Source organism: Pogona vitticeps, chromosome ZW-PAR (assembly GCF_051106095.1).
Source record: "Pogona vitticeps strain Pit_001003342236 chromosome ZW-PAR, PviZW2.1, whole genome shotgun sequence".
NCBI classification, from domain to species: Eukaryota; Metazoa; Chordata; class Lepidosauria; order Squamata; family Agamidae; genus Pogona; species Pogona vitticeps.
Genome location: NC_135800.1, coordinates 6299273 through 6321381, shown reverse-complemented (window position 1 = coordinate 6321381; position 22109 = coordinate 6299273). Strand labels below are relative to the sequence as shown.

General features: G+C 52.1%; 1 protein-coding gene and 1 long non-coding RNA gene across 9 annotated transcripts in view; one reads left to right on the top strand and one right to left on the bottom strand.

The window, feature by feature from the left end:
• The window catches only part of DAB2IP (DAB2 interacting protein), a 152284-nt gene continuing 130175 nt past the window's right edge, over positions 1–22109 (bottom strand). For 5 of the 8 annotated variants that reach the window (XM_072984962.2, XM_078382662.1, XM_072984959.2 and 2 more), the window contains 10 exons: positions 21362–21506; positions 20799–20943; positions 18602–18838; positions 15726–15927; positions 14857–15035; positions 12264–13167; positions 9904–10056; positions 8520–8725; positions 6891–6978; positions 1–5264 (listed from right to left, as the gene is read on the bottom strand). In XM_072984962.2, coding sequence (XP_072841063.1) covers positions 5097–5264; positions 6891–6978; positions 8520–8725; positions 9904–10056; positions 12264–13167; positions 14857–15035; positions 15726–15927; positions 18602–18838; positions 20799–20943; positions 21362–21506 — 2427 coding nt within the window. In that variant the 3' untranslated portion in view covers positions 1–5096. The remainder of the gene's footprint in view (positions 5265–6890; positions 6979–8519; positions 8726–9903; positions 10057–12263; positions 13168–14856; positions 15036–15725; positions 15928–18601; positions 18839–20798; positions 20944–21361; positions 21507–22109) is intronic. The other 3 variants (XM_072984960.2, XM_072984961.2, XM_072984963.2) reach the window with 3 other exon arrangements.
• Positions 2993–13923, top strand: LOC144585118 (uncharacterized). The gene is made up of 2 exons (XR_013539622.1): positions 2993–3106; positions 13133–13923. It is a non-coding gene; the product is annotated as an uncharacterized LOC144585118 (long non-coding RNA).

The window sequence follows — 22109 nt, the reverse complement described above, 5'->3', positions numbered from 1 at the left end:
TTGAATAAAATAGCTAAATAAATCTTTAATATTTTCTAATTGCAAATGTACATAAATCCACTGCCACATCATCATCATCATCATTTTTCTCTCAACACGAACTACTTTCTCTGTACATTATTACACTGTATTGTTTTAAAAGACTGAATGGGATTCAGCAAGCCCTCTCAGTCGGCTTCACTGTATTATTAATTTAAACATACTTACAAAAATTACTATTATTTTTTTGCTCAGTTTCCTTTATAAGAGGATATAAAACACGTTTCCTTTTTCTTTCTTTCTTATAACCGTGGTAATAGAGGAACGACAACTGGGCAAAGCAGATATACACACAGAGAGAAAAACCTTGAGGGAGAGAAAGAGAGAGGTATATATTTTAAGACACAGTGATGCAGATGGCAGCGAAAAGACCCAAGCAGGTGGACACAAAGGTGCCCAGCGATGGAACAGACACAAGTCAGGTCAACCTGGGGAAGAGTTCTGTGTTGAGGGTCCTGATTTCTTTAAAATAATTGTTTTTTGTCCTTCCAAAGTAAGAATTGTCAACGTCCGATTTATTGAGTTTGGGTCAGCCAAAGTCTTGCTGAGCGATCCGTCTTCTTTTCTTCTCATGTCCTGTTTTTCCTAAAACTCTGCAACAGAAGCCACCAGTTCTGAGCCCACTTTTGAGTCAAAGCGCCAGCAGTCCAAATGTTCCAGAGTATCTTCCGTGGCTTCCGCCGGGTCATCTGTCCAGGGAATGGGGGGGCGGCATGGAAATCCACCCTTCTGTGGCACCTGGAGGAACAGGCTGGGGACTAAAGTGTGCAGACGAGAGAGTTAAGGGGGAAGAAGTGAGAAAAAGTGGTTTGCCTACCGAGTTTTTCCTCCTACTCCTTGGACACTGGTATTGAGTTGTTCTCTCCAGCATGTTAGCTTGGCCCTTTCCCAAATAAATAAATAAATAAATAAATAAACCCCACCACAATGTTTTATGGGAACGACTCAGGCTCGTGACCTCCCTACGCTTACCTGGCCTATGCCTGGTGAAGCAGTTTTTGCACAATTTGAGAGAACGGTTGTTTCAGCTGCCTGCAGGGTTGGAGGCGGGAGCCCGAAAGCCTTCAGAAATCAGCCCCCACTCGGCTTCCTAGTGGTTCAAGGGAAGGCAGGCGGGTGGGTGGGTGGGTGGAGGGAATCTGGGTTGTCGTTGGCGCCTGTTGTAATGCCCAGGGCGGTGCGCTAAGGCGTGGTGCAGTGTGTAGCACTTGGTGGAACGGAGGCTCTAGTGTGGCTGGAAGTGACCTGTATGTTGAAGTTGGGAGACCTTTTCGTATGTGGGGCCTCTGCCTACCTTTCCCGTATGAGCTACAGAAATGACGTCTGCACGGGTGCAAGAGAAGCATTTTGTGCGTGATTAATGGCACAACGGGGTCAACATGCAGTCAAATAAAAGCACAGTGCCACATGTAGGGGAGGCATCCATGGGCTTTCTGGCCTGTAATCCAAATTCCACTTCTTGAGTCCTCTTTTTTAGGGAAAAAAAAGTTTTTGTGTGGATCACAGGAGGAGGAGCATGGGTTGTACTGAATCTTCACATCACTCCCTTTTTCTGCCTTGTGCCCGAGTCATATTCAGGACCAAAAGGGTATGGCTTTTGCGGTTGCTGCTTCACACGGGTGTGAGTGGCGGGTCCTGCTTCCGATCACACCCTGTCTCTTCTGAGCCTGCCCTGTCCTCGAGGAAGCACTCTTGCGATTCAGAATAAAAGGTTGCGACGGGAGCAGGGCCCTCTCGAATCTGTCGTCTTTCAGGATGCACGTGATTCCCATGTCGGCATGGGGGCAAGACCAGTGACGGGCTCGGCCACCTTGGAGTAGCTGCTTTGCCAGTCTGAACTTTGCACGCCGGCGGCCTGGCAGCCCAGCTCCATCCACCCCCCACCCACCCTCCCCACATCACCCTAAACACCAGATCGAACATCTCTAGTCAATGCAGCATTACTGTTTGGATGGAATGCACTTTGTACAGTTGCAGAAAAATGCCATGTGATAACCAGACACTCCAAAACACTTTTACAAAAGAGAAGCTGTGTGACTTCTACTCATAACCATCTGTGTAGTATTATTATTATTATATATTAGAAAAAAAGCTTTACAGATTGTATTACATAACAAGTGTTGAGGGCAGAAAATCTCAAGAGTAGAGAAAGAGGAGGCGGGACCCGAGGGACGCACCGTGGCTACCGGATCGTGTCCCTTTTTGGGCAAGGCTGACAGACACCGTTCGGAGGGCAAAAATCCCACAAAGGGCGATGGTAGCCATCCCCACCCGCCTGTGCGACAGTTTTATAAATAAGCAAAGCGAGGCACCAGAAAAGAGACGGAGGTTGGATGGGACTTGGGATTTGTCTGCTTAAGGCGCTCCAGCCTCTCCCCCCCACCAAAAAAAATCCCCTGGAGGCCTGAAGGCTGGCAAGAAGGGGGCAAGGGGATTAAACCATGGGCCGGTCCAGGTTTCGTGGCCAACAGAGGGCTGCGTTGGTTTTCTCAACCTTCCACATTCGAATGGAAGAACGGGTGGGCCGAGTGGCAAGATGCTTTTGGTCACAGAGCTGGCCATTAAAAGAGCGCTCCCCATTATTCCAGGAGGAACCCGCAGAAACCTAGACCCGCAGCAGCTCCACCGCCAAAGGGCCGTTGGGAAAATGCCCAGGTGGGTTCGTCCAGCAGCGGTCAAGGGGGCACAGAAACCAGCCCCACCGGAGCAGAGCTTTTGCACGGAGGGGGGGTTATGTAGGGAGTACCATCCCATGAATGGGAAATCCAGCCCCACTGTGCTGACCCAGCATTCAGTGTCCGTTAATGCTGACACATTCTTCTCTTGGTGCACCGAGCTGAGATAATCCCCCCCCCCCACCCATGATTCAGTGGGTATTTTCTGGGGAAGAGGGGGACCGACTGGGGAGAGGGAACATAGCAGCAAGAAAGAATGCTTTGAACGTTCATTTTCAGGGACGCCTGTGGTACGGCGCTCGTTCCTCGGAGAGCTCGGTGTGGAGAAACATAGCATGATTGTCTGAAAGATCCAGAGCAGTTGGGTCTCCTGTGCAACCGTGGAGCGGAACGTGAGTTTCAGCTTTTTGTGGGTGGTTTTTTTTAAAATGTATATTGGAAACCACATCTCCATAGATAGAAGGTGGAGATGAGGGGGGGGGGGGGGAAAGCTTATTCTCATTGCGGTCTGCATTCACGATCCATGTGTGCGTGTCTGTATTGGGGGGGTTGCTGTATGAAGCTCCTGGTTTATGCAAGGAGCCAGGCAGCTGGAAAAAGAGTGCACAGACTCTCACCAAGCACATTGGGGCCACATACGAGAGGTGGATGTCCTGGTTACTTCTGTGACCGTCTTGTGTGCCCAACTGGGTTCTCGAGAGGGGGAGGGCAGTAGGGAAGCACCCTGTTCTCCTACACTTGACAGCACCGACAGCTTTCAGACCGACACGCCACCAACCCACACGCTGGCTAGAGGTTAGTAATGCCGCCCCCGGGGCACCCCGCTGCCGGCCCCTCGGCTAAGCGATGGTGGGAACAGTTAGGAAGGGGCCCCGTCGTGGCTTACGGCTGCCCAGCGTTTCTGACAAGGGGAGAGACACGTTTCGGAGGCCGCGTTCCTCGTCCGTTAGTCCCTTTTTTGAGGCCTTCGGGGTGGTTAACTTCCCACGCAGCACCCACTCCCAATTAAAAGAGGATAGTACTCCAGAAAGTGGACTGCTTTTGATTTTTGACTGTTTTTATTCCTAACGCATACTGTGAAAGAAAAGAGACAGGAGTTACCAATCTTCATGCTTCCGAGGAGGAAGATACTCATTTTTTCCTTTTCTTTTCTCCTCTCTCTCTCTCTTCCTCCTTTTTCTGTTTAGCAGCAAATACCGGAGGCTGTGGGAATGCCCACCACGCCCTTTCTGTTAGCAAACCACCAGTCGGCTAAGCTAGATGGCAAGACAGTGTGTTTGGGGAGGGAACCCTGGTCGCTTGAAGGGGAAGATGGGGTTGGGTCTCCACTTAAGCCGAAAAAAACGGGCCGGTTGAGGGCCCTGGCCCCAGGCTTGAACCTGAGAGGCCCTCGGTCACCCTGCCTTCAGCCTCCTCCCCATCCCACGTAGGGATGCAAGTCAAACCAGCTCCTTTTTTAAATGGGAGACATTGCAAGATGTAGCCTGGGATATTCTGACTGCAAGCCAGGCCCTCAGCTACAGAGTGAGGCCCCTAGAGAAGCCCTCCGACTTCTTGTTCCAACCCCCTACATCATCCTTCTGCCGCCTCCTTTCATTCAGAGGTGCCTACAAACTCCACCAAGGACCCCACGGCCTGTTTTTGTTTCTGTGCTCTGGCAAACAGCATTGCTCCCTGGAGAGGAAAAGGGAAGACGGGGGAGTGGGACTCCCTCGTAACCCATCTTGATCTTAGGGAAAACTGCTGGATTGGGACCTACAACTGCGAGAGAGGACACATCCTGAATCAGAGAGTACAGCAGGCTTTGTGGAACGGAGCCGGAGAGAACAACCCAGAGCAGCACAGCGGGGCACGTGGATGATGACGATGATGATGATGAAGCCGCATCAGCCACTGAGCACCAGGATAGGGGAGGAAGCAGGCAGGGAAGGAGGGAGGGGAGGAGGCGCTGGTTCGGCAACATTTCTGCAGCAGTCCTGCTAGCTCATTCTTTGGCCCGGATCCTCCCCTGGGAGCACTTCCAGCTTCCACGTCCTCCTTCCTTCTCGTTGCTGTTGAATCGCTTTAATGCTAAGGGGCCACCACCAGCTCGCCCCTGCCCCACCACTGATGGCCGCCATATCCCCATCCCGTGGAGGAGGCAGCAGGGCTTCTGTGTTTGTGGTCTGGCAAGCCATCTTTGGTGAAGAGAACAGCGGGCCAGCTTGTTTCCAAACCCCCCGCCACACTCGGGGAGGGCCTGGGGGAGCACGGACCCCTCCTGCCGCATGGCCCACTCCTCCTGTCGCTGCCGCTGCGCAGGCTTTCTCTCTCTCCTCTCTCTCTCTCTCTTTCTCCTCTCTCTCTTTTTCTTCCTTCCCTGCTGCAGCCACTCCCAGCCGGCTAGCAGTTGCTGCTGTTCCGGAACTCGCCGTTCTCTGTAATCTGCAATTTAGTTGGGTTTGTGGGGGAGATCCCGTTACGGGTCTGTGTGCTGTACCTCTCTTTCAGCTGGGTGAGGGCGCTCATGAGCCGGGCATTGGCTGCGTCCAGGGAGGCAATGCGTTTCTCCTGCAGTGGGCAAAGAAGCCAGAAGGTTGGAAGGCAGGAAGTGGCAACCCTGTCTTGGCCACACACACACAATCGCTGTATATAAATGGAATATATAGAAACATAGCAGATCACGCCAGAAAGGATATTTAATCCAGCCCTGGTTTCCTGCAGGGGCTGAGTAGGGGCCTCCAGGAAGCTTGCAGGCAGGATGCAGACCTGGTAATAATTTTTGAACAGCAGAGCTGGAAGGGACCCTCTGGATCATCCAGTCCAGCCCCTGTCAAGGAGGCCCCTTGGGGGGGGGGGTGGAATTGAACCCCCGACCTCTGGCTCCACAGCCAGAGACCTCAGCCACTGAGCTATATCTAGCAGTTCCCCTCTTGCTAGAGTTCCCTCGTATCTGTTATTCAGAGGTGAATTCCCCTGAACAGCGTTCCACTTATCTCACATAACACTGCAGTGTAACAATAATACAATTGGGAATTATTTCACCGATCTGACAGCCTTGGTTTAAAATTGTACATTCACTTCTGTTGCACCAAAAAAGGGGGGGCTGTAAGACTTGATTGCCCCAAAAGGAGGCCGCTCTGCCCCGGGAATGGGCGCAACTGCCCCCCCTTTCCTTTCCCGCCTCCCTGCCGCGTGCTGTGCGGCTAGAAAAGCCCTCCCCGCTTTGCGTGAGCCAGAACCCCCTTTCCAGCCGCACTTGGATTAAGATCTCTCAGTGACTTGTCTGATTTTTCGATATTGAATAGCGCCCAGAGACTAATTAACGGATCAGCCAACCGGGGTCTTTGCATAGGCCAGCAGCTTCTCTGATTGCCTGCTAATGACAGCAGAGCCGCAGAGGAAGGCCACCTCTTCGAAATCAGAAGCTACGCAAATCCCTGGAGCGCCTCGGATAACTCTCTCCCTGCTCCCTCCCTCTCCCTTTGCTGTTTTTGCTTTCACCCCTCTGTGGAGAAGGTTGCGAGGTGACTTCTCCTTCACAGCTTAGTGTGTACGTATCACACTAAGGAAGCGTCTGCTGCTCTGTTACTGGCAGGGGTGGGGAGGCTCAGCAAAGTTAAACGGATGCTACCGGGTTGCAGAGGCGTAGTGCCAGATTTAAGACATTGGCAACCAAGGAGGGACAGCTCAGAAAGAAGCGCCAGAGTGCCTTGTCTGGACCCCAGAACCCACGGGTAGCATGCGCTCTCATTATTTCCACCATGATTTTCCCCTTGCACCACTCCGATTGTGCCTTCCTGATGGACAAATGACCCAGAAGCGAGACAAAGCGGGGGAAACGCAGAAAAAGGTTCTACAGCAGCCCAGCGTGTTCCGCATACTTAATAGTTCTGCATCCGCGGAATTTGGAGCGCCGACTTTTTCAGCACATGAGCCTCGTCAAACCTCATAACCTTTAGGATCGGAAGTGGTGCCGTGCCGAACCTCCAGATGTTGAAATAAGCTCTCCTTTCATCCCTCGGCACTGAGGCTCATGGGACTTGTAGTCCAACCCTCCTGGAGGTCTGCCCCTCCCCCACTTATGTGCTACCTCAACTCCTCCTCTCCAGCTTCCCTGCTGGGTTTCTCTCTGGGTGTTCTAGCTGATTTTTTTTTGAGGGGGTCTGTTCCCCCCCCCAATCCAGAGTTGCCCACCTGTGCGTCTATGATCTTCTGCTTTGAATCCACGGCTGCCTGCATTTCCGCATGATCCTTTTTCAGTTCTTCTTCCACTGACATCAGCCTGCGGGTGGGACATGAGCCAGAGATTTAAGCTTAGGATTTATTCATTTTTTCCCCCTCCCTCCAAATAGTGCTGTTTCATGTTGATGGATGACAGTGCCCTCTGCCTCCTTCCTTCTGTAGCAAAAATCCTGGCTCCAGGCCTGGAGCAAGAGGTTAAACTAAGGGAAGCCAGAAAATATCTTAAGATGAAAGGATTCTAGCCGTGAGTCACTACTGGGAAGAGGCGGTGGGTCAAACGGAAAGTCCTCCAGCCCTAGCGGTCACCTAGGTGTCGCCAGGACGGATGGATCAGAATCTGGAAAGTTACTTTTTAAAAGGAACCTATTCTCATCATTTGTTACAGTGTTTAAAAAGTAATTCACTGTAATTACTTATTACAGTATAAATAATTTCACTCTTGTCCCTCCCTTTCTTTCTCGTTACTAAAAACCAAACAACCTCAGGATTGATAAGAAAAGGCCGTAACAGTTTAAAAACGGTCAGTTGAAGGGCCTCTAAGGAAAACGTCTTTGTAGTTTAACTGGAAAATACTGAACAAGCGACACCAATAATGTAGCTTCCTTCCTGCTCAGGTTACCTCCGAATTATAACTTCACTGCACTTAATTATTATTATTATTTTTAAAAAAGAGCATTGACAAGTTTTAGTACAGATGTACTTGGGTGTCAAACACGGGGCCACACTGACTTCTTCATCCTTCCGTCCCTACCTGGTAGAGCCATGTAAGGCGCTAAGATGATCTCAAGTCCTTTCTTTCTGATCTTAATAACCCCAGCTTGGAAGTTACATTTTTAAAGCAACCTGTTCCTGTCCCTCCTTACGATTTTAAAAGTAATTCCTTGTTAGCCATTGCTGTATTTCATCGCCCTGCATTACATGTTGAGTTGCTTCTTTTTTTCAAAATAAATCTTAAGGATTGATAAGAGAATGGCATAAAACTTACAAGAAACCTTCCACAAAAAACGACCTTGTCAACATGGCCCTTGAGTTTCAAAAAGGGAGAAGGTTGCCTGTGACTGTCCTTTGCTTTAAGAGATGGGCCATAAATTCCAAATTGCTAGCCGAAGAAGAGCCTGAATCCAACATGCACAACACGCAGCCGCTTCCCTCTAAGAAGCCCACCCGGCGTCTCTTACACCATCAGCCGGGTGAATTTGGGACATTAAAAACAGCACCTACGTTTGGGACTGCCCCACAAGAACGTGAGGGACAGCCTTGAAGATGATTTGCCATTGAAAGCTCGCTTTTTGTTTTTTATTATTCTTAATGGTCGATTAAAAGTATCACCAGTTCCTGCCTTTAAAAAGTGAGATTACAAAGTAACTCATTATAAATCAACAGAGTAGCTTGCGGTGAGGCTTTTGGGATGCAACTTTGTTACAAAAAAAGCGCAAACTGTTACTTGTAACTCACTCCTTCCAAAGCGGTGTGAAGGACTAGAAACTTGGGGGGAGGTTTATCAACAAAAGCCTTTTTGTTGCATTTGTGTCTCCCCGGCAGGCGGGGCGGGCTTATGCTGGGCACGGCCTGGGCCCCCACCTGCTGATGATGCCCTTCATCTGGATCTCCTTGTCCTCCTGCTGGCGGCGCAGCCGTTCCTCGCTCTCCTCCAACCTCGCCTGATACTCCAGCATCAGTTTCTGCGTGTTCTCCTCCTGGCACTTGAAGCGGGCTTCGTACTCCTCCAGTTTCTTATTGGAGATCCGCAGCTTGTCCTGGAGAATGGCCAGGTCCTGTTGATACTGCTGTGGGGGGGGGGAGAGAAGCGAAGGGCCAGTGTTGCCATGGGTATCCTCACGTCCAGCCCCTCTCCTGCCTCGCTTCCCACCCCTCTACCCCACGGACCCCCTCCGCTTCGGTCAGCCCCCTTGCCTCGGGCCAGCCCTTTCGGCCAGCCGCAGGAAGCGTTGCTATTCATGAGGAGGTGTGCGTGGCCGTGATAGAGCAAGTGAGGGGAGCAGAAATAATTAGATGCAAGGAAAGACGAAAAGCAAGGCGTTTTGTGGGCTTGTTTCTGGGGCAATGAACTGATCTGGGGTCGATGGGGCCTGACACGTCCTATCGCATGGGTCTTGAGCCCTTCAGCTTCTACTGTTGGCATCAGCAGTACAATAACTGGGGGGGGGGCGATCCGTCTGTGGGTGAGGGAGACCCAGAGAGGCAGCAGAATGGCAATCGGGTCACTTAACTGAGTCTGAAGCAAATCGGCTCAATTTGGGGGAGGTGGCATTAATCCCAGAAGGTATTTTCAGGGCCACCCTGTTCCTTTCAACTGAGCAGCGCCAGGTGAGAGAAGGCAGCCTTGAAGTCTTATAGCGCTCTGAAAATGACGGTCCTATTATTTTGAACTCTCGTAAAATGTTTGACAAGGCCAGCCTGGGGTTCGGGCGGCCGACGGTCCTCCAGGAGCCCCCCAGACTTGATCTGAGAGGATGTTTCACGGACGGCAGCCCTCACAGCTCCAGAGGCAGAACATGGAGCCGGACGGGGTATGTTATATCTTCTTGGGGTGGAAGCAGTGGCATTTCACTCGCCACCACCTCCCAAGAAGTGGGATTCCTAGTTTAGGAAAGCTCTTGCCGAGCAAAGTGTGGGGTCTTTAAGGTGACACAGGACCGTTTGTGGTTTTCTAGGATGAGAGGAGGGGAGAGGGAGCCAGGATGGGAGGGGAGAACAGAGTTTGAAGGCAGAGCCCCTTCAAAGCGAGAGAGAAGCTGAAGCAGGTTGTATGAAAGCCACCTCTTTTTTTGCCTTAAAGGTACTGGGTGGGAGTGGGGGGTGAGGAGACGGGGGGGGGGCAACCGTGAGCCCTGTAAAGTCCTGAGGTTTGAAGACCAGCGGTGCTTCTGAAAGGCAATCATCCTTTCTGTTTCTTTCTCTGATTCTCTGGAGAGGCTGCGGCCACGTCCCCCTCCAGCGTTACCTTTTCCCCATGGCCGAACTCCTCTTTACTCCGGGCCTTATCCCTGTGCTTGGGCTCTGGGTCACTGCCTTCCTCTTCTAAAAACTGCACATTCATATTCAAAAGCCAAGCGGCCGTGCGGTCCAAGGCATTGGGGTTCACAGGAGAAGGGGCCTAAAAGATGAAACACACAACCAGAGCGAAAAAGAGGGAGGGGGAAAAAAAGGGGAAATGGAAACCAACATGGACATGAAGCGGCGGCACGCGCGAGAGATGGACCACAGGACCCACCTGCCCAATGCTTGGGCCCTGGCGGTCCCTTTCCTCAGTTTCCTCCGCTCAGCATTTTATTCCTAGGCCCACCTCTTTCACACTCCTTTGCCCAAAGAACAGAAAGCGCAAACACGCTTGACCTCTACACTCGGAAGGTCTAAATCTCTCTCCGCTTTAGTTTTCTACCAACCACTGAAACAATGTCTTTTGCCCAAAGACAGAGACAGCACTGAGTAAGAGTTCACTTTTATGCTTTCCAAAAGGAGGGGGATCAGCCACTCTCTCAAGACCCCCTGGGGTCTGGGGCTGAGGGGGGGGGTTGTTGTCCAAAATGTCCGGTGCCATGGTTCCCAAGCTTGGGTCCTTGGATTGCAACTCCCAGAAATCCTGGCCAGCACAGCGGGTAGTGAAGGCTTTGGGGAGCTGTAGTCCAAAACCCCCTTTCCTTTCCGGTCTTGTCACAAAAGAGAGTTGCCAATGTTTGAGCCTCCAAATGCTGCTGGAATCAGCTCCCTCGGCCACCCTGAGTCGGGCTCCAAGAAGTGACTATCCAACCACCTCTAACATCGCCCACCCGGTCTGAAACCTTCTCCCCCCCCCCCCCCAAGTGCTGCTTTTCTTGCCCCTACAGCTGGGGAGGTTGAGAGGATCGTGTCCTCCTGAAGACTCCCGTGTCTGTTTGCGGCTGACCCCTGAGCCAGAGGGCCTCCCAAGCCCACCGCTTGGGCTTCTAACTATTCCGCCAGAACTGAGCGCTAAACCAGCATTTCCCCAACATGGCCCCTGCCCAAGGTTTGGCATTCCAACTCCCATCAGCCCCAGCCAGCACAGACAAGAGCCAGGGGAGAATGGGAGCCGTCGTCCAGTCTCTCTGGGAGGCCATGTCGAACCGCAATGGGGTCCACCCGTCGGGGTGTAGCGAAGCTGTGTCATGCCTGGCAGCCACACCAAATGAGTTCTTACGCGGCTCTGCGGCTCAGGCATAATTGGCTCTCAAATAACAATTAGCACGGTTGAACATGAACAAGCAGCTTCATTATTTATTGTGTTTCCAGCTAATCGTTGGGAAAGGACGCAGCTGAGAAGCACAAGGGGCAACGGCATCAGCCATGGGACAGGTGGGTGGGGGGAAGGGGGAACCAAGCTCCCTTCCATACCCCCTCCTCCCCTCCGCCCTGTTCTGGGAAAGTAACTTTTCTGGACAACCATTCCCAGAATCCCCCAGCCAGAATGGTGAGTGGCCAGACTAGGCTTTGTACCCCAAAGTCACTTTTCGAGGCTCTAGAGTCAAAACAGGTCTGGCAGGATTTTCAACCAGCGCAGGAGTCTTGTACGAGGTCAGTGGTGCCCAACCTGGGGTCCCCAGATGTTTTGGGGGCTGCAACTCCCAGAAGCCTTCACCGCTCGCTGTGCTGGCCAGGATTTCTGGGAGTTGCAGTCCAAGAACATCTGGGGACCCCAGGTTGGGTGGGACCCACTGTCCTAGATCCTTTTGAGTGAGGAACACCCAACAGGGCTGCAGCTGGGGAGGCCTATAGGGACCCGGCAGGTTTGGCTGTCCAGGGAACTACGCACCCGGACGACCCAATTCCCTTTCACCCTGGATGCCAAGGGGGCGAGTAAACTGTCCTCTCTCTCTCTCAATCTCTCCCTGGCCTTCGCGGAATGGTCCTCACCAAGTACAGAGTTTTAGGGCGCAGCAACAGGGCATAGTGAAGCCTGTGAGATGGCACTGGATCTGGCATGGGATGGGCAAGCGGGTGAACATGGACGGGCAAAGCAGCGAGCTGGAGGGCAGAGCGGAACGAGGGACGGAGGGACCACCCGTCGCTGCTCTGGACCACCGATCTAAAAGACGGAGTGGGTGTTCCCCTGGAGAAGCAAAATTCACAGATTGGGGGGGAGGCCTTCTTTTTATCTCTGTGGGCCGCAGGTAGACCTCCACCCACCCACCCACCCACCCACTCTCCTGTACTCCCTCTTGTTCAATTGGCCCTGGCCTCACCCACGCACCCACCTCGCTTTGGATCTGGGCTGGCTCGACGGGGGGGGGGGGGGCTCACTCCCGGCCAGCCGCCTTTTACAAAGAACCTTTCCGGCCGACTGACCTGCTTGTGCATCGTGCGCTGTTTCATCTCCGGACTGTCTCCCTTGGAGGAGGAGGACTGCTGCCGGAGCCGAGCCCCGCTGCCCGGCCAGTCGGGGGAGGAGGAGAGCATGCCCCCGCTGGAGGGGCGCGGGTACTGCATGGTGTTGAGCAAGGAGGGTGGGGTCCGGCCCCGGGTGATGGGAGGAGGGGGCGGAGGGGGGGGAGGCTGGTCTATCCGCCGCTGGGGGCCGCCACTGTTCTGCCGGGGCATGGTGGGCTGCCCGGCCTTGTCCGTGATGGAGAGCTGCCGGCGGGCCAGCTCGCCCGCCCGCCGGTTGAAGTCCTCCGTGGCGGCGGCGGCGGCGGCCGCAGGGTTCCCAAAGCTGAGCTTGGCGGCGGCCGCCAGGTCCTCGCTGTTGCTGTGGGAACTCAGGGAGCTGTGGCACTCGGAGCCGGAGTCCGCCAGCCCCCGGGGCGAGAGCGGCAGGCTGGCTGCCATCTGGTAGACCGGGTTCTGGAAGGAGAGGGGGGCTAAAAGCTGGGGCCGCCCGGGGGCGTTCTCGGCGTTGGGCGTGGTGGGCGTCTGCCCCGCCCGGCGCACAGTGGCCATGGCGGCGGCCATGCTGTTTGGCTGAGTCCGTGCGCTCCAGACGCCTGGGCCCGGCCCGGCGGAGGGCTGGCTCTCGTTCAGGACCTCGGCCGGCCCCGGGAGGGGGGGCCCGCCGTCCAGAATCCGATTGTCTTGCAAGTCCACCATGGAGAGGCTCTTGCTGCCGTTGGCCATCTGGACGTCCGGCTCATTGGCCTCCGAGTAGCTGGAGCTCCGGGCAGGCGAGGGCTGGGCCCCCCCCGCAGACCTTGTGACAAAAAACAAGTCCTTGTTTTCAGGGGTTGGAGACGGTAACCGGGTGAAATCTATCAGACTGTGGGGGAAATAAAAACGCGTAAGGAGAAGGAGAAGGAGAAGAAGAGGAAGCAGCAGCAGCAGCAGCAGCAAAAGACAACGAAGGAGAGAGAGAGAGGAGAGCGAGAGAGACGGCCGCCCAGGTCACAGGAGAGCCAACGAACCAGCGAGCAAGCAAACAAATGGGTACAAACCAAAAGCATCGTGGATGCTCGTGCGCGGGCATTGGAGCAATGCGCGGCCTGTGGGGATTTTGGGGGGGGTGAACCGTCCTACACCTTGCAGGGGGAGGAACCCTTCTTCTCCCTCCCAGCTGGCCTTCCGTGTCTCCTTTGTCTTTCCCTCTTTTTTGATCATCCCTGTACCTCTCTTCCCCCCTCCCACCCGAATCTTCTCCTGGTGCTTTGGCCTTAACTGTAGACATGCATTCCGCCTCGCCTGACACCACCAGGACAGCGACCGGGAGCAAGGCTTCCTGGCATGTTAACCGGAAGTTAACATGTCCTGTTAGTGGTTTCCAACCGCAACCAGCACCTTGTTACAGAACAGGTGTTCTGTTATTCTTTCTTGTCATATATATCTCATGTTCTGTTTTAAACTTGAAAACAACATTCCCAAACTCCTGCCTCCCCACATTTCTTGCCCTGTGTTGTGGTCAAAGACCACAGGCCTTGTGGCTTGGAACCCACATTCTTCATTTTCAGGTTAAAAACAGAACAGCACCTCCCCACTCCAAGCTATGTTCCAATAATTAAAGGTACATGATAATCCTTAATGCCGTGATTGTGTGATTTGCTGTGATTTTGAAGCAACGTGTGTGTTTTGTTCAAAGCCTGGGGAGGCTTCCTCCCTTGTGCCTTCCCTCCAATTCAGCCCCCCCCCCGAATTAAGATTTATTGATTGAAAAGCCTCCGAGATTAGCGGCTCCCTCTGAGAGGTGCACCCTTTTCTTGTGTCTGATTACAACCACAAGTGATTTTACAGAAACAGAGGTGGTGGTGGGCAACTAACCCAGTTCTGGTCTTGTTTTTGTCTGGATAGTGGTGATGTGGTCCCCAGAATGTTGTCCCCTAGTTATTTAGGCGGATGTGAGGCTGGGGCATCCTTTAGCAATTCAGGCAAGAAGGTGGTGTTCTTAAAAGTGCCTCTGTTTTTTGGCTGAATACTGCCAGGGTGTATTTCTCACGACAGGGTCGGGTGGGGGAGGAAAGAGCCCGCCTCTTGCACCGCAGACCCCAGATCAAAGCCGGCTTGTTTTTACAAGGGTCGGGGCGGGTTGGGGGCGTGTGTTCCCAGCAATTCACCCCTGCATGGCATGTAGCTTCACCTCTCTCCTGCTCAGGAAAAGAAGACCTTCTGCCTGCCCCCACATAGTTATCCCCTCTCTCCCTCGCCTCCTTTGTTCTCTCTCTCTCTCTCTCTCCTTCTCTCTCTTCTTCCTAATCAAAGTTTAATAAAACCTCCCACCACCACACCCGCTGTCACAAACCCTCCTTGCATGACATCTCTCCCACTCTTTTTTGGCACCACAGTCCCCAAATCTTCCACCAGCAAGCGGGGGAAGAGAGCAGAATGGCCGAAGCTGGCAGACAGCCTCCCTCCGGCTTTGCCACGACTTGCCAGGGCTGCTGCCTCGGCCCCCCTTGTCTCTTCAGGGGGGGGCCTTCCCTGCCCGGCCCTCTCCCTCGTTCCTTCTGCTCCTCCTTACCCAGATAAGTCATTCTCGATCACCATCTTCTGCAGCCCCACTGAGATGCTGTTGCCGGCGTTTGGCGTCGAGGCGGCGTGGTCGGCCGTGACCGAGACCTGCACGCAGGCCGGGTTGCTGAGGGCTGTGTTGACGTCCCGGAGGATGCGTGGCAGAGGTCCGAGTTTTGTGGCGGTGGCCTGCAATGGGGAGGCAAATGTGGGAAATTAACCTCTGGATCTCATCTGGACACGTGGGAACACAGAAGGCCCCGGGGGGGGGGTGCAAAAAAAGAAAAAAAGACAGAGGTCCTTTTCTGGACCACCGGTCACAGCAGGGGCAGCCTATGTCCAGCGGTGGTTGAAATACACCATGAGGAGGGGGGGCACCCTGACCATGCTACGGGGGCAGGAAGAGCAATCTGTGCATGCACAGCGCCACAAAAAGGAGACACGTCCGAAGTCCTTGGAATAGCTTTGCTAGGAAAGCAGAGGGAACGCGATGCTTTGGGGGGGTTGCTCGTTCCTCCCTCCCCCACATTTCGCGACACATACACCGGGAAGCAAGGTCACCTTGCAGCTAACTCCCTGGTCAGACCAATAAAGCGGAGGCTTGTGATTTTAGATCGCAGCCACTTGCGATTTTAAGTATGCGGTTCCATGCAGACAGTTGGCCCTTGGTGAGCTATTACGTTCTTCTTATCAATTGTTTTAATAACAACAAACTGGAGAGATTTAATCTGCTGCTTTTCTCTTTGCTGTGTATTAGATTAAATTTCTCGCTTATGATATACCTTGCGCCTGCTTGGACGCCTAAGACAACGGAGGGCTTTTATTTAATTTCCCAGCGTATGTGAGTCTTCTTCCTCTCTTTCTGGAGGGTTACCTTACCTGGTCCAGCTGAGCCACAACCTCCCAGAGCAGTGAGTGCAAGGTGGAGAGCTCCCGGCCCAGATCGATGTAGCCTTCAAAGCCGGCGGTGTTGGAAAGTGTCTCCGGATTGGAGATCTCCAGCAGGAACCTCTGCATGTTGGTCCATTCGTGCTCCAGGAACTGGTTCATGAAGGACATGTACTCTTCTTTACTGCCGAACCTGTGGGGGCAAGCAAAGGAGAAGTCTCAGAAATACAGGCTCCACACCGAAGGAAAGGCACGGGGGCAGGGGAAGTGGAGGGGCGAGGGTGGAGATCAAGAACTCATTAGCCGGAGTGTGGATGTCCGACGACGGCTGTGGCGCATCTCCCTTCAAAACCCAGAGGTCAACGCTTCTAACGAGCATTTGATGGCTTCCTCAAATGAGGATCATTAAAAGGTTCTTTCGCCTGCAACGCCTCCCTCCCCCATCCCATCAAAGGGCAAGCTGCAAAGACTTTCGCCTCTGCAAACGGAACTATAGGACCGGGAAAGTTACTGTTTTGGTTTTTCAAATTCAAGGTTCTATTCCAGCTGGAACTAGCAACTGGCTTTAGATAAGGGAAGTTATCATGCAGCCATACAAATGGGAAATTCCTATTAAAAATGCCTGGAAAAGGCCCTCAAAATATAACCTTAAATTATAGATTGTTTGTTACACAGATAGAGGAACTTTATTCCCACTTGTTAACATTACTTTTGTACTACACCTTTGATAGGCCTGACTACGGAGCAGGATAATTTATTCAGTATATTATTTATACTTCATTTTTGCTAAGCTTTAAAGGAACCCTTCCAGGAACCTTGATTCTCTGATGACATATTTCATATATGGACAAAACTAGCTTGTACATGTATTAAAATACGGCTTTCTGCGAGATGCTACATATTGGTGGCACAAAAGACACAGGTCAACCTCTGCCCTCCACCCCCAATCATTTCATTGCAGTTTGGAAGCTCAGCAGGGTCCATTTTGGTGACTTCTTGGATGGGATTCTGTCAGGTATCGAGAATATATCCAGGTAACACTAGGAAAAAGAAAATACTTCCCAGAACTCTGGAGAGCCATGATCACCGGGAGAATAGCATGGATACAGCTACAAGATTTATCTTTTAAACACAGCATTTTTGAAAGCCACCTCAGTCCTTGGGCTGGGATTATAAGGAAGGGCATAAAGGAACTGAATGGCTGATGAGTTAATGAATGTGGAGATGAGGAAGGAGCCGAATTTCGCAGAGCGCTCTGAAGCCGGCTAGGAGGGACCCCGGCAGCTTTGCTCCTGGGATGAGATGATGATGATGATTCCGCTTTCACCACAAAGATTCCAGAGGCAAAGGTGAAAGCTTGGGGATGGGGAGCCAACGATGGTGGGGTTCGCGGCAGCAGAGACAGGCGGATCCTGTCAAGTTGCGTGACACGGCTGCCTGTCTCTTTGGGCTCAAGCCGGCCCTTGCCTTAAGACGCTTTCCATCTGCAAATTCTCTCCCTGCCTTTCGGAAATCTCGTGGCGGCTGCCTCCTACTCCTCTGTATTTTAATATATGTTTTTGAATAAGCAGCTCAGCTCCTGAGCCCAGCCGGCAGAGAGATTTCTCAAAATCTCCTTTCTTTGTTTTCCCCAAAAACCCCTGGGCTTAGTTTAGAAAAGTGACAGCATGGACGGTTTTTCTAGAATTGATCCTCTTGGTTTCAAGGGTTTTAAAAACTCATAACTGGGACAGATAGGTTTGTGTGTCGAGCGAGGCAGGAAGGGAAGAGAAGACGGGGCTGAAGCTAAACTCTGGGTACAAAGTATTCCCTCAGCCAAAGCATCAAGGACCACAAGGCCTTTGCTGACTGGGGTTTATGGGAACTGGGACTCAAAGCGTCTCAAGGGACTTGGATTCGTTGCCATCAGTAGATGGAGTTCAGAGCATTAAAAGGCTCCCTTTGGGGACTACAAAGCCCCAGACCCCGCCCATCCTTCAGCCAGTATGGCCAGCTAGGCACTTTTCCTAACTACAGTGGTGCCTCGCATTGCGACATTAATTTGTTCCGCAAAAATCGCTGTTGAATGAAAACGTTGCTATGCGATATTAAAAAGCCCATAGAAACGCATTAAAACCCGATTAATGCGTTCCTAGTGGCTTAAAACTCACCGTTCAGTGAAGATCCTCCATAACATGGCCATTTTCGGTGCCTTTTAAGCGAAGAATCCGTCCCAGAAAACAGCGGGCGGCCGTTTTGTTTACCCGGCAGCCATTTTGAAGCCACCGATCAACTGTGCGAAAATGGTTGCTTTGCAATGATTGGTTCTCGAAGCAGGGAACCGATCATCGAAAAGCGAAATTCCCCCATAGGGAACATCGCTAAGCAAAAAGTTCATCGCAAAGCGATTTTGTCGCTAAACGGAGCGCTCGCTAAGCAAGGCACCACTGTATTTTACAGGTGTGCACAGACTTCACATCTATGTACAGAAAAGTTAGTGAATATGTTAATAATAATCACTGTGTGTCTTCAAGTCAGTTCTGATTTATGGTGACCCTTTTCAAGCTTTTCCAGATAGAGAGTAATGAGAAGTGGTTGACCCTTCCCTTCTTCTGGGGGATCCCTGGGACTGTGCAGCTTGCACCAGGTCACCAAGGCTGGCTCGTCTCCACAGCCAAAAAAACCCTAAGATGTGTTACTGAATGCAAAAATCAATCTACCTGCAAACGTCAGTTCATTGGCAAATAAAGATTTATGCAAAATAAAGCATCCAGCCATTTTGCCTGAGCCATAAGAGGGCCCAGGAGCCTTTTCTGACCCCCTAAGGCCAGCACCCTGCCAAGCTCCTCTGCCCCTTAACTGGTCAACAGGAAACAGGAAAGGTTTACTTGGCAAAGTTGGCCAGGTTCTGCGTGACCTTGGCAATCAGGGTCAGGGTCCGGGCGGTGCGGTCGTCTGGGTATTCCTGGAGCAGGCTGAAGAGTGATGGGGACATGATGGCGGGGCAGAGGAAGCGCAGGAAGAGGGAGGCGCTGATGAGGCGCTCGCTGATGTCGGGGCGCCCACGGTTGCTGCACTCCTGCCGCCACGAAGCAAAGACTTCCTTCAGCTCCCGTGGGAAGACGCTGGAAAAGCAGGCAACAGAAGAAGTGGGTATGAGGACCCTTCCCTCCCCTCCATTGATTGATTGCGCCACTATCCGTCCTTGCCTTCAATAAGCTCAAGGAGCTTAACCAGGCTCTCCCTGCTCCCTGATTATCCCTCTTGCAAGGTAGGCCACATACAGTGAGAGAGCAGACTATCTCAAAGTCACCTTGTTGGTTTTATGGGCCATGCGCCTGACGTACATCCAGGACCTAAAGCACCTTGGCATCTTTCTCCTTTGTTCGTTTGTTTATTTGGTTGGTGGTGTTGCGTTTTAAGCTGGAGTAGACAAAATCTAGCCCCAGAGATGTTATGGGACTGTAGCTTCCGGCATGCCTCAAGACCGGCTCACGAGTGGCAATTCAACAGCCTCTTGGGGACCCGTTGTTTGGCTCCCCCCCACCCCGCTAAAAAGGCACCTAAAAATGATTTTAAATAGAAGAAAGGCCACTTTGTGTGTGTGTATGTATGTAATATCAATCAATCAATGGCTCAAAACTAGCAATTTTGATGTAGTAGAATCCCATTGCTTTGCTTCCAATTTCTCCCCTCTCTAAAAATCAGTTTGCTAGAAGGTCGAATGGTTTTTCTGCAGCTGGAGGAGAGACCAGAACCCAGCAGAAAACCACCAGGCAACAGCACTAATTTTGGAACAGAAGAGAGAGGCAGAATCCACGCAGTGGGGCTCGCAACAATGAGGGCCCAATCCACCAGCTGGCTCCCTAGCAACAGGGTTCCTTGCCTTTAAAACACAACACACACATATACACAGACACACACACACAAAAGCCCTCCAGCTGTCCAAACAATGTGACAAATCATGACCGTCTTATTTTTAGCTTCCGCCTGCTGCAAAAGCTTTCTTCCGGCAAAGCCTCTCTCCAAACAGCCCTGCTCCAACCCACAAGACGCTCTTGGCAGTGGGCAACATACAGCCTTCCAGGCATTCTTGGACTACTTCTCCCAACATTCCTCGCCCAGGGCTGGGGGTGATGGGAGTTGGAGTCCACTAACCACTGGAGGGCTTTGCTGGGCTCTCCCACTGCTTCCTGTAGGCAAGTCTGCTTCTTACCCCTTTTGATGTCTGTTTGGGAAGATGGGGAAAGGAAATCTGGCCTGCCTTTATAGTATTGTTGCAAAGACCAACGATATAAAATACTGCAAAAGCATAAAATAGACAAGGGCAAGTATTCAGGTATTTCTGGATCAGTCCCTCTATCTGACTGGCAATTAGTTAAATAAATTCTAAGCAATCAGTCATCCTCACTGGTGGCATTTGTAGGTACTACATTATGCTTTTAGACTGACTGACTGACTGATTGATTGATTGGTTGGTTGGCTGATTGACTGATTGATTGACTTGGGAATCTTTTTAGGCACTGTTAACGTCTTTTTTTCCCATGGATTAATCTATCCAATTCATTGACAAAACATTACAGCTCTTAGATAACAGCATCATAATAACACTGAGATGAGGTGGAAGGAAGGGTTTTGCTTCTGCTTCCCTGGCCCTATCTGGCCTTCTCAGCCCCCAAAATGAGGACCAACGCATCCACTAGCCTGTTTCCAGCTAGAATTTTTCCACAAATTGCTGGGGGTTTTCTTTTAAGCCATTTGGCGACAGCGCAACCCATCATCTATAAAAAGGAACGCACACGTCTCACAAGGCCTGAACAAAATTGGGTCCAGATTTTTCCTGGATGGCCCAAGAGTTCTGCCATTCGGTATACAAGACTGAAAGCGGAGTAGATTGTCAAGATGAACCCCTGAAAGGTGGCACACACACACACACACCCATCCTGTGGGCAAAGGGCAGCACCACATCTCAAACACAACCGCCACAACCTCACTGCAGAGGCAGAAGGGTACAGGAAAGGTCCTCCCCCTATGGAACCCCCATTTCTGTGAACCCGCCTCCCCACAGGGCCGCCAGGTGCTGACCAGTAAGAGTTAATGATTTTGCAGAAGGCCAGTTCGCAGCACATCTTCAAGTTGCTCTGATGCTCGGGAAGGTCCGAGGAGGAACATTTGCCTGGATCCACCTCACAGTTTTCATCCGATTCGTAGAGAGCCTTGATAAACTCGCCTGAGAGAGGTCAGAGAGGAAGCTTCTGGTTAGGGCTGTATTCTGAATACAGTGCGGAGTGCAAAGGAGAAGCTCAAGATTTGGGGACTCCCTGACCGCCGTGCAGGTTCCCTGGCTCTTCCAGTGGACACCCTCTCCTCGTCCTCCTGCTGCGTGTGGGGCTCCCAGAGCCGCGTCCAAGCAGCCACTGGGGAAAGTCAGGGCTTTACGTCCGACCGATCTAAGCCAGGCCCTGGATGCAGCTCCCCTAGCAGTGGCACGCAAGCTTTCCGGAGGGAGCCCAGAAGCTGGGGAAATTATTTTTCAAGGTTACACCTCCTGGGCTCCCAAAGCAATGCTAGCTGCTGGGTTCCAGGTGAGGCCATCCCGAAAAGACCCCTTTCCCAGCCCTGAACAGCAGCCAAGCCCCTGCACCTACCTAAGGCATCCTGCAAGTACTTTTGCCCCACCAGCTTCAGGTACTCCTCGATCGCCTTGGTGGCGAGGGTGTTCTCCCGGAAAATGAGGTGCTCGTTTTCTCCGCAGCGGTCCACCTCGGACATCATGAGGTCAGTCAAGAAGTCCTAGGGGTGGGGTGGGGGGGAGGAGAGGGTGTCATGAAGGGCACATCGCAAAACAGAAGAGTCCACCATGAGACATTCCCCCCTTTCCTCAGAACGGATGCAGTTTCTGCATCTCTCACAAACAGGGTGAAATACAGATGTTGACGACACTGGAATAGGGACCACTGAATGGACTGGAGCATCAAAGTCAACCATCACCAAGGCGCATGTTCACTGTCCCATGAGCTTCATCTAAACAAAACATGCCATTGTTCCTGTTGTTCTTACGATGTTGTTGTTGCTACTTTGGCGAGCCATGTGGCAAACACAGGCCCATTCTCCCTGGCCCACTTTGGCCATGTTTCTGAGTTTGCCCTGGCAAACTAGAGGGCCGCTTAATTGATGGGCATTCAAATCTCGGCTGAAATGGATGGCAGAAGTCCCCTGTAATAAATACCCCCCAAAAAACCCTCTCCCAATCTCTCGGACGATCTTCCTTGCGTCTCAGTCACTCCTGTTTTACTCTGTAGGTGGATTATAACGGCATTCACACATGCTGTGCAAAGACCTGGCATTTGCAGCCCACCTCCAGCCGTTACCGCATTTCATCCTCTCTGACGCATC